The 11,960-nt window shown below is 41.3% G+C and overlaps 1 protein-coding gene across 2 annotated transcripts in view; it reads left to right on the top strand.

Annotated features, from left to right (window-relative positions):
• The window catches only part of USP37 (ubiquitin specific peptidase 37), a 32,036-nt gene continuing 20,076 nt past the window's right edge, over window positions 1-11,960 (top strand). Inside the window, exons 1-10 of one of the 2 annotated variants that reach the window (XM_041473167.1) lie at window positions 1-27; window positions 824-1,028; window positions 3,822-3,993; window positions 5,087-5,187; window positions 6,432-6,613; window positions 6,970-7,044; window positions 7,568-7,665; window positions 9,139-9,223; window positions 10,186-10,347; window positions 10,850-10,981. In XM_041473167.1, the coding sequence (XP_041329101.1) occupies window positions 873-1,028; window positions 3,822-3,993; window positions 5,087-5,187; window positions 6,432-6,613; window positions 6,970-7,044; window positions 7,568-7,665; window positions 9,139-9,223; window positions 10,186-10,347; window positions 10,850-10,981 (1,163 nt within the window). In that variant the 5' untranslated portion in view covers window positions 1-27; window positions 824-872. Of the gene's footprint in view, window positions 28-820; window positions 1,029-3,821; window positions 3,994-5,086; window positions 5,188-6,431; window positions 6,614-6,969; window positions 7,045-7,567; window positions 7,666-9,138; window positions 9,224-10,185; window positions 10,348-10,849; window positions 10,982-11,960 lie in introns of both variants that reach the window. The other variant, XM_041473168.1, reaches the window with a different exon arrangement.

Genomic DNA, 11,960 nt, shown 5'->3' with positions numbered 1-11,960 from the left:
GACGCGCCGGAACGCGCCGGAAAGCAGGTACCGGGGATCGCCGCCACCGACTCCTACCCGCGACCGCCGGCCGCGTGCCCCTCCCGCCGCGCGGCGACCGCCTGCCCTCAGAGCGGCCCGGCCCGGGGCGGGCGGCGCTCCCGTGCTCACCGTGCATGGGTGAGCGGCGGGAGCGGAGCGGGGCCAGGCCTGGAAGAGCCGGGACCACGGCCAGGCCCGGCCGGGAGCGGCGGCGCCTGAGCGCGGGATGCCCGGGGAAGCTCCCCGGCTGCGCGCAGGGGCCGCTCCATTCATTCCTTCTGGCTCTACCGGGAATACGCCTCGCCGTGCTTTCGGAACGCTCGGGCTGCGGCTCTCAGCCCCGGGCCCGTGGCTTTCCCGGGCGGAGAGCAGCGGGGGAAGCCGGAGAGCCCCGTCCCGGCCCTCCCCGGTGGCCGCGGGTCCCGCGCCGGCAGAACGAGCTCGTTTTCTTTCTTTGGAGACTTCCTCCCAAACTTTGTTTTCCATCTCATACTGGCTTTCCTCGGGCACTTTTTTTTTCCCCCCTCGCCTTAAATCCATTGAAGTTAAGGGGTTTTAAGGAGTTCTGTGTCTGGAATTGTGCCTGCTCACTTTTCAGCAGTAAGGAATTGATGCACTACTGTTCATACTGGGAGAGATTTTATTAACCTAGGTTTCCTTCACTGCTGTCCAGCTCTTCCTTACTCTGTTTAAAAACAGTGAAACGGTTCTGCTAAACTTCTGCGGAAAGTTCAAGCCATGCTTCCGTCTTCCTTTAGCCATTATTTGGCCTGCCAAGTTACACGTTTCTCCTTTTTAGCAGGTTTTTAAGGTGGAGCACGCTTACTGTTAGCTCATTTCTGTGAGAAAGCATGGCTCTGTTAAAGGTGCACGGACCTGTCCGGATGCGCAGCATGCAGACTGGGATTACAAAATGGAAAGAAGGGAGCTTTGAAATTGTGGAGAAGGACAATAAAGTGAATCTAGTAGTTCACTACAATGTTGGAGGAATTCCAACGACGTTTCAGGTATGCCAGACATTAAGGCTTTTGTTTTAACAGTGCATGGATTGTGCTCTCTTGTGAACAGCTGTCCTCTTCAAGGCTATTAAGTGTCCCACAGACTTCCCTCTGTCACTGTTTCTTGTTCCTGGTTTCCTGAACACTAATCCCCTTGTATAACTCTCCAGTAAATTATTTACACGTATTGTTAGAGGATCTACCAAGGTTGGCATTGAGATACCACTGAATGGGAAGAACCAAAAAAGCAGAGAAAAGTTACAGAAGTATAGAGCATCGTGGCTCGTGTTTTGGATATTTGGAACCTGTAACCTTTCTCTTACTGGCACATTTGTGTTCTCTAGAGGAGAAGATCCTGACCATTTTATACTAGCTGTTTCCCCAGCTGAAATGTAATGATGTTAATACACCTGTAGCCTATTGCGAGACTTTGCTGAACATCACTTGTTACAGTTCTAGGTTTTAAATGCAGATCACTGTTAAAGAGTCTCTTGAAATATTCAGCCAAAATTTTTCTCATTCTCCAGTTGTTTTCAGGTCAGTCTTCCTAGATTTTCTGCACAATGCCCCACATCAAAAGCAGAGTGCTTTTTCTATAAGAAATACTTGTTTTAGAAATATGTAAATGACACGAGCAGTTGGAGGAAAACAAATCCCAGCTTATTTAGCAACTTTGCAACAGCCTAAACTGATCTATATGTTGGCTTCAGCTTTTTCACACCACTTTCTCTGAGCCATTTATTTCTGTGTGCAGATGCTATGGAAAAAAGTTAATTTCTTTTTGAAAGATTAGGTTTTTGCTGCCTTAGTGTGCCGAAAAGTCACAGCAAAGAGTCTGGTAGCTGGTGTTGCCTGGAAATCAGGGCTGTCAGGAAATGGTTAGCTATGGATTGTTCCTACCTGTGTTACTGTAGACTTGGAAAGAGTCTCTGCCTTCTCATGTGTGCTGCTGTGGCTGCAGGTTTGGTTTAATCCACTGCTGGACCGTGTTGCTCCCGAGGAAAGCGGTCTTGTCTTCCCCTCGTGCATTCCCTGGGTGCCTGTTCTCACACACTCCTTTCTGCCTGGATAAGTGATGTGGTGTGACAGCAACTCGAGGGGAGGTTCCACGGGGAGGATGAGCCTGCAGAGCAGCTAACCATGGCCTAAAGGGGCAGGTTTTCTTCCCAGCCTCTCACGTCTGCTGTGTCTGGCACTTGTCAGATCTCTTTGTGAGCTCAGTGGAGGGTTTTCACAGAAATTTGGGGAAAGGACTGAGTGCAGGATCTAGCAGAGAGGGTGATAAGCCACCGTGCAGCTGGGACTGCAGCAAAGGAAGAGGAGAAGGCTGGAGGGTAGTCTGCATGAGACATCCCCAGGCTGTTGGCATGCCACTGCAGGTGTGACAAATTCCTCATGATCTTGCTTCAGAAGTAGCATTCCCTGTTTTTTGACAAGCTGCTCTGAGAGGACTGTGAGTGATTACCCTGCCTGTTTTTATTTTTCTGTACTGGAAGAATTGGATGGATGCAGCATTGTATTTCTTTCTACAGTGGTTGGTGTATCATCAAATTTCTTCAGTTAGATGACGTTTTAGGGATGTTTCAGAGCTTTAACTAAGTTGTGCTAGATAGTATTAAGAGAAATACTTTGTTTCCCCACACCTATCAAAACTTTGTGACTGACTGGGTCATAACAGGTGCATCAAGAGTATGGATAGAGTCTTTGACAGCATTTTGAGTTGAAATGGGCTGTTTTGCTCTGAGGTGGTGAAGTAATTGTAATCCCTTTGCACTGGACTCAGTGTTTTAAGAGAGCATGTAAAATTTGGAGCCTATTATTCTTAGGTATTTGAAAATATTTTTAGCTTACATTTTTAAAAATCCCAACAGCCCACAGAAAAACCAAAACAAACCAAAAACAACCTGAAATACAAGGATTAAGCACAAGGTGTTTCAAAAGTGTAATGTTCCCATTAAAACAAACCCTTAGTTTCTGATCAAGGTGGTTTTCCAGCCCCTCTTACAAGCTGCTGTTGTGTCTAGATTGGTTTTCTAATAAGCTAGAGATCTTAATGGAAAAAAAGAAATCTCGTTGGTGGACGTGAAGCGTCTTTTACTATCTCAGTCTTTTTGAGCTACCCTCAACCTGCATGAGTAGTGGATCCTTTACCCAACAGCCAGTTTTTGTAGGTGACTTAGCATGAAGCACAAGTAAAGTTATTATATTATCAAATAGCAGTGGCATCATTAGGGAGCACAAAATCTTGTTAAAATTATTCTTGTGCCCAGCCATAACCCTGAAAGTTTTGGCACCACTTAATTGTTACGATGTTACATACAGAGTAAGCATGTTTCTTACTGATGTACTCCCTCAGCAGATTTTTTAAGTCATTTCAAATCTGTCTTCTCTGGGAGCAAATTGTGAAGTGAGACATTTGTGCTTAATACTTGAAACTTTCCCCATCTTAAATTGTATTTTGCACTTGATGTGGAAGTTTTTACTAAATGGGACTTCATAAAGTTGTTTTTCCTTTACATTTACAGACGTCACACTCAGTAGAAAAGCAAGTTTCAGAAAGCTTATCCAGGACTCTAGAGACTGTTGAGCAATAGTGATACTGTCCTTGCAGTCCTGTCAGATGCCAAGGTCACAGATTGTATTAATTGTATGAGGTTTAATGTTTCCTTGAAGTGGAGCAAGGAGAAGTATTTTGGTGGGAGTCTCTCTTATCCTGTCTACTTGAAATATTTTGTTTGAATTTGTAAGTATTTTGACCTTTTAAAGTTGGATTTATGCTTATAGTCACTTTCTTGTTTTCAGTTAAGCCATAACATTAAAACTGTGACCTTACGACCAAATGGCAGAAAACTGTGCTGCCTGATGCTAACACTAAAGGATACCAGCTTTCTGACAATTGATAAGGTACCTTTTAAAGATGCAAATGAAATGCGGATGTATTTGGATGCAGTCCATCAAGACAGGGTTCATACTGGTAAGTGCAACTGTTGTAAATCATGTTATAACATTATGGAGAGGTGTAGTTTTCTTTTCCCCATCTTATCATGGTTTAACTATATCAAACAGCAGCTAAGCCCCAAGCATCTGCTTGCTCAGTCTTCCCAGTAGGGTTGGGAAGACAATGAGAAAGTGAAAATGAGGAAACTTGTGGGTAGAGACAGAGACAGTTCAGTAAGTAAAGCAAGAGCTGTGCATGCGAGCAAAACAAATGAGGAATTCACTCACCACTCCCCGTGGGCGAGCAGGTGTTCAGCCATCTCCAGGAAAGCAGGACTCTGCCTGTGTAGTGGTGGCTTGAGAAGACAAGCACCATCACTGTGCCTCCCTTACTTCTTCCCCAGCTTTGTACACTGAGCACGATGCCGCGTGGTGTGGGATATCCCTGTGGTCAGCTGGGGTCAGCTGTCCCGTCTGTGTCCCCTCCTGGCTTTCTGTGCATCCCCTGCTTCCTGAGGGCTGATGTGAGCCGCAGAAAAGGCCTTGACTCTTTGTGAGCAGAGCTCAGCAATAACTATAACATCTCTGTTATCAGCACTATTTCCAGGACAAAACCAAAACATAGCCTTATCGTCGCTACTGTGAAGAAAATTAACTCTGCTCCAGCCAAAACCAGCACACATCTTCAGCACATTTTGTCTTTGTGTTCCTGGCTTTCTCTGCCCTTCTGTAAATGCTTCTTTCTGGCCTCGTAGCCCATTTTTTGTTTTATACCTTTCTTATGCTGCACAATAGTCAGAGATTAACATACGGGATTTGTTTATGTTGTGTGTTGGTATTTGAAAAGTTGTTAATCACCCATGCACAGTCTCTTAGTTTTTAATTTTACTTACTTTACTTTGTTCTTTTTAAGGATAGGAAGTTTGCTGCCAAGTGGCTAAATGACCAGTATGAGGGATACCCATAAACATGTGCTTATGTCTCTGCATTCAGAATATTGTAGTCTATTGTAGTTGGCAAGAAATCTGGCATGATCTTTCCAAAATCAACTCCAGCTAAACATTTTGCAAATAAAAATTGTAGTCAGTTAAATGACAATCAGATCAAACATTGTGTGCTTTTTCTGTCAGCTGGGAAACCCTCACAAGGATCTGGCAGTTTTGGAGGTGTTCTGGGCAGCAGGACCACACAGAAGGAAGCTAACAGGCAATTCTCTTACATAGAGAACCAGGTTTGTTAAATTGTTGGAATTTTTCCTCTCTAATTTTATTCTGTTCCTCTCTTCCTTCTCATTGTCTTTACTGTATGTTGTAATAGCACTGTGAATATTTTACATCCAAAGTGCTTGTAATCTAGAGAGCTTGGAATAGATGGGTATGGGGTGGTTGGCAATGCTGTATCTTGCTTGTGAGGAAACATCTGTATGAGTAAGAAAGGTCAGTGTCTGGCTACAGAAGTCAGACTATGTTCTTAACGTATGAGCTTTTAGGCAGAGAAGTAGAAATAGGAAGAAAGTACATGGCTGAGACTTGCTTCTCACATAGTTCTCATCTCCTTTTGTTTCATGCGAAACACCTTACATGTGTGTGACTGTGTCTTAGTCACCATAGGTCTTAATGAGTTTAGCAGACTTCAGCCAAATGTGTACATTGAAAAGCAAATGATCCAGGTTTATGTCAGAATAAAGTTACTGAATTTGTGGCATTCTGCTCACATTTTTGTGCAAATTTCATAGACTTCCCCCCAGAAGTTGTTTTCCTTCAAAATATTTTTTTCTTCTTTTTCTCCCCAGATTTCAGGGTTTATCTACTAGCTTTAATTTACTTCGTTATCTCCGTGAATATACTTATATTACTGTCCTGAGGGAGACTATTTCTGGCATTGTCCCAAAACAAATTCTACATGTTGCCTTAAAGTCAATCTCACTGTAAAAGCTTGAGGCTGCATACATATAGTGGTGAGATTAGACGTTCAGTTTTCAAGTCTAAAATTGGCCAACATTCCTTAGTCGACCAATTATTACCTCTTTGCATTGCATCACCTATAGGGCTTGTTTGGCCCAGGGCAGTCAGGGCACTGTTTTAATTATGTGGGTTTTAGTACAGCTTTTTAATATTTTTAATTGTAATACCACCCAGGATTTTTCTGGGGATAGTTAGGAATCATGCCTTGGGATTTTTTAATGTCAGAGCTTGTAAAGGAGATTTTAAAAACTGAACTTCAACTGACTTAGCATTGGAAAATGGGAAGGGAAAGTAGAGTTTAATGTTGACGACTAGTATGACTCAGTCAAAATTTTACCTATGTCTAATTAGTGTTTAAACTCTCTGAATGTGATACAAGTAGTATCTCTCCACCTCTGGATGCCACACTGTAGTAAATAAAAAGTGGTGGAAATCATACATTAGACTAAAGATGATCCTGTTTTTTCACTCTTGGATTTTCTCCCTGGCCCACTCCACTTGGGCTTTGCAGACTCCTCCCAAGAGAGTGACTGTGGAGAGTAAGGAGGAGAACACATTCCGCAAGGTGCTGGGGACCCCAGCGAGAGGCTCTGTCAAGAATTCTGCTGGAGCTGGAACACCAAGCAACAGGGTGAACATTTCAGCATCTCCTGCATCATCAGTCCCTCACAGGACAGGCTTGTTGGAGAGTCGGTAGGAGGGTTTTCTTCTTACTATGATACTGTAAAAATTCAGCCCTTTATAGAGCTACTGGTGGAACTCAGTACACTGAGACCTAAGAAGGGGATATAAATCTTTCTCTGGTTTTGCTGTTACTTTTAACAGGATGTTAATACATGCTTTTATAGCCTCTGACTGGTACTGGCACTAGAGCTTTTAGTACAGCTTAAGAGTTGGGCAGACCAAATGCTTCTCTGAATGCTATAAAAGTGGAGATTGCAGAAGATAGGTCCAAAACGCATGGAAAGCATTGAGGAATTATGTTCATTTGGAAGAGGGTCATTTACTAACCTTTCAGAAGGAATGACCACAAATGTTTCTGTCATCAGTGAAAAGAGGAAAAGAACACAACCCCCTGGTTCAGAAATGAGTGAAGATTATCCCAAAGAGAATGATTCTTCAACGTAAGTAACAGTTGTTTCTGATTTTAAATTCCTTGTTCGTTTGTAAAGGGATATGTTTCTGAAAGGAATGCTCTCAGCCACATGGACCAGGCCAGTCAGCTTATTAATACATTGGGTGCTTGAAATGAGGTATGTGTTCAGGGTTAGTAAGGGAAATACAAACTACTCCAGCAGTTGATTTCCATGAGCTGGCACATGCAAATTTTGTGTCATCAATCTTTTGTTGATTATGTCAGTCAGAACTGCATGTAGACTATATGTGCTTTTGACCCTTTTTGAAACAAAACTAATAAAGGGAATTGCTGTATGAAGAAGAAGCTCCATGTGCTTGAAGTCAGATTTAATTTCAGGAGGGCTTGTTTAAATGAATTGAGTGAGTTAAACTTGTGTGAGTGAAGTTCTGCTGTTCGTGGTCAAGTATTAAAGGTGATAGGAGAGAAATGCTTTAAAACAAGTTGTAAATATTGAACAGGAATATCCCATATCTTCCATAATTGCACTGCCTCCACTCTTCTCTCTGTAGGAATAATAAAGCCTTGAGTGATCCAGCATGGAAGTACTTGAATAGTAGCAGAGAGAAACAGTTGAACCTGAAGCAGGCTGAGGAGAATAGGACATCAGGTAAAAAAATGAATGTAAAGCCAAATGATACGTAGCCTTGACCAGTACAATTTTGCCCCTTTGGTACAACTTCAGCGCGTTGCTGCAGAGGTGGTTTTTTCCTTGGCTGCTGTGCCATTAACTTTGTTGCTTCCTCCAGAGCCATATATGAGATGCAAGTAACCTGCCTTCATTTTCAAAGCCTGTCCTGCTCTAGTGTGGCCTTGACCTTTATTCTTCAGTGCTGATGCCAGTCCATGATCCAGCTTGCTTGAAAATTCCAACAGGCAGCTTCAAACTGTTCCAAGCTACCCTTTCACTTGGGAGGGGATTTCTGTAAACTCCTTTTTGCTTGCTTTCTTATGTATTTTTAAAACTTCTCTTTGCTCTTAATGCCCATGTGAACTATAGGCTGGTTTTTGTGATTGAGATGTCTACTGTTTGCTTTTACTTCCTTGTCTCTTCCCCAGAACTTACAGGGCCAGGACTTGTGTCCTGTTTGTACCAAAGTTCTGTTGGATACTGCTGTGGGACAAGGCTTTACAGACAATACAGAAATGCTGACAATATGTAGATAAGCTAGTATGGCAGCACTGTTCTTCAGTTATGAATCAATACTTAGCTTCTTTTCTCATAAAGAGGAATGCATTCAAGATCTTTTATGGGGGAATGTTGGTGGATGCATTCTTTTTTTTGTGCCTCTCTAATGGCACACATGGTGTTGCTGAAAGAGCTGGTATGTGAATATTTACCTCTGAGTGGAAATCTGGTTTTGTCTTCAGAGTCAAAATTAGAGTCTATGTATCCCTGCAAGTTCTTGCAAACTTCTTTCATATATCTGCATTTCTGAAAATCGCATGGCTCAAACAGCTTCAAGCTGGAAAAGAAGCAAACAGTTATTCATTATTCAAACTAAATTACACTGAGATTCACTGTAATAGGTGGGTTTTGGACTCTTGAGAGCTTTTTTTAAATGTGGCACCATCTGAGGCATTAAGAATCTCAGGATCTGTCACAATGATGTCATAGCAATGAAACAATCCTATTGTCCCCCAAGTATGTAGTAATTTACTGTGGGAGTTTGGAGTGGGAGGAGAAGCTGTTTTCACTTCTGCATATTTACCTTGAATTTTGGGAGCCCTGCATTAGAAATCAGGAGTTTTCTGTACATGTGTCTTGTCTCTCTTAACAAGAGGTAGATATTTATGGATTTCACATAATGAAGATAATGACTTTTTAATATTTTGTATTGCACTTTGAGTTTGATGAAGACTGAATTGAGTACCTGAAACTCCATCATGCCTTTACTTACGTATCATTAATATTCACATTATATTTTTAAGCATATATATTATCTGTCTCCCAACCAATTCTAGAAAGCAGTATTTGAGGATTTTTAAACCTTTTGACTAAGTACTTTCAAACAAGTTGGTTATTGTAAAAATAGCTGTGTAACCTGGAACAAAATGTCCTGTCTTTCCTTCTCTTTTAAAGGTGTTCTACCACTGCAGTCATCATCTTTTTATGGTAGTCGATCCTCTTCAAAAGAGTACTCAACTGGCAGTTCCTCCCTGGACAGGTAGGGCTGATTCACTAGAATGAACTGTAAATAGCAGTTGTTTCACAGGAATTAAGCTCTTCAGTTTCCTGTGTGTTGATCACATGGTGCTTAGATGCATAACATGGTGAGTTTTGTTGGATTTTTTTTTTTTTTCCTTCAGGAGCACAGTCCAGTTCTTCAGTGTGTCTTCAACTGCCCTGCTTACATCTACAAACTCTAGTTACTGCTTGCAAACTTGCAATAGAAAGACTTTGTAAAATCACTCAAGTCTCTTATAATTGTTATGAATAACTCTAGATGGTTCAAATTCTATATAAACTCTGGAAGTTAAGTCTGAACCCTTGCTTCATTTTTCCCAAGTAGATAAATGGCATGCAGTTCTATGTTTTAATAACAGTATTTTAGCAAATTCTAAATCCTGCTGAGCTTGGGATTCTTCTTTGTCAGGTGCTGTGCAGTCAGGCTCATGGTCTCTGCCCTACATAGATGAGATACAAGATCAAGGGAGAAAAGGAGCATTGTCTGTGTTTAAATGTTAGGAGTTGAGGTCCATAGTTGGTGATTAGGTTACGAGAACAAGAGACTGAAAATGAAGACTCTGGCCCAGGTGTGAATTTTAAGCATATCTTGGGAGCAGTGATCTCATGCTGTGTAATCATTCTTCCTCTCATCATACAGTGTGGAGTATTATTAAATTTATAAGACCAAAGACTTGGTTGTACTGTGTGCACACCAGTGGATATAAGAAAATTTTACTAAGCTAAGGATTTAACACTTCTGGAAAGTTTTAAACACTTCCAGAAGTGTTCTCTGTCACACCTCTTTTTCACTGTGATACATTCCAGTTATCTTGTATGGATTTACCAGTCCTTGTCCTGAACAGTGGAAGTGTCTTCCACTGTGATTCCAGTGTCATGGACTGTAGCTCTTTAAGACAGAGCATTAGAAATCTTAAATTTCTTATGCTTTTATGTTTCTAGGTCTAGTGTAACCAGCCAGACCTCTTCAGCCAAAAGAAGCCTGGGATTCCTTTCTCAGCCTGCCCCTCTTTCTGTTAAAAAAATGAGATCTAATCAAGATTACACAGGATGGAACAAACCCCGAGTGCCCCTTTCCACCCATCCTCAACAACAGTTGCAAGGGTAAATTTAATTTTCTTTATCTAGCATGCATACTTTGATCATCAGAACATGCACATTCTTGTAATTATTTAATTTTAAAAATAATCCTGAAAGTAATGAACACTGAGGGAGGGAACACTTTTCTTAGTTTGGAGGATATGTATTCTTGAATTCACATCCTGGGAGTTTCAGGGACATAGTAATTTCAGGTAATTCATGTTCCTTTAATGATGATTCATTTCTTTGTCTTTATGTGTGCATGTACATTATATATATATATATTTACACACATATAAGCATTTTTTAAGAGTTTGATTGTAGAAACTCATGGGTGGTTTCCTGATAAATGCTACCTCCCATGAGTTTAGGCTGAAGGGCTGGGGAACAGCTCCAGTAAGATGCTCTTTGGGGAGTGGCTGGGGTGAATATCCTCTGTGTTAGTAGTGCTGTGTTTAACCCTGGCAGCAGGTTGGCACATTGACCATTAGACACAAAGTATTCAATTTTTTTTTTTCTTTTTCAGGTTTTCAAACTTGGGAAACACCTGCTATATGAATGCCATTCTACAGTCCTTGTTTTCAATTCAGTCTTTTGCTAATGATTTGCTCAAACAGGGTATTCCATGGAAAAAAATTCCACTCAATGCACTTATCAGGTAAAATTCACATTCTGTGAAAGCTGTTTTTCTCCTTCTTTATTGAGAAACCATTTTGGTAATACTGAAGCATCCTTGTAGAGGGTCATTTGCCTGTATAGGTAATAAAAGAAATCCTAGAGCTGTCTGTCTTTTGGAGCTTTAGTTTTGAAATAGGAAATCGGCTCTTAAAACTTACAATATTGAGTTACAGGCATTCTTTTACTGTATTTCTAGTGGCAGAGTGAAATGCTTCAGAAGAAAATGTCAGAAATTGCAAAATAAGTTAAATGCAGAAAAGTTTCTTTTAAAAACTTTGCCAGGTAGAGTTTAAGCTGGTCGCTAACTTCACCTGATATGTGGGGGCTTATGCCTTTTGTTTAGTAGTTGTGGAAAGTGTTCAAGTTTTGCATACTTTATCTTTCTCTACATTCAGCCATTTGGGATTTTTATTATATTTTCTCTAGTGCACCTAATTTCTTTTCTGTCACTAAATAAGATGCAGGATTATCAGAACCATTTGTGTTTCCGTTCCATCATTTTTTTATATCTTTTGATGTAATTTTCTATTTTTGGTGTGTCATCTTGAACTCTTTCTACACTACTTGGGATCAGAGGTTGTTCCATGTGCCTCTTGAAATGTCCTTTCTCTAATTTTTATAGAAAGACCTCTGAAGGTTGTGCTCCATATACCTAATGGGCAATGTGTGATCCTGTACAAGTCAGAGTTGATACTCAAAGCATCTACTTTGTCCTCTCTTGGTTTGGCAATATCATCTAACCTGGTGACTGTTTTTCTGGTTGATCAGTGATTGCTATTCAACTGTGCTGTGGTTTCCTAACGTGCTTCACTGAGCAGCTGTAGAGGGCTAGGACAGCACACGCTGTTCTTGGAGTTCAGCAGAGCAGCAGAAACTTGTCAAGCTGCAGAAAAAATGATCAGATTCCTGGGGTTATCTGAGTATTAGTTGTTGGGTTTGGGGTGCAAGGGGATTATACA

Source organism: Pyrgilauda ruficollis, unplaced genomic scaffold, assembly GCF_017590135.1.
Source record: "Pyrgilauda ruficollis isolate IOZ18807 unplaced genomic scaffold, ASM1759013v1 scaffold3, whole genome shotgun sequence".
In the NCBI taxonomy this organism is placed as follows: domain Eukaryota; kingdom Metazoa; phylum Chordata; class Aves; order Passeriformes; family Passeridae; genus Pyrgilauda; species Pyrgilauda ruficollis.
This window is presented reverse-complemented; position numbering and strand designations above follow the sequence as displayed.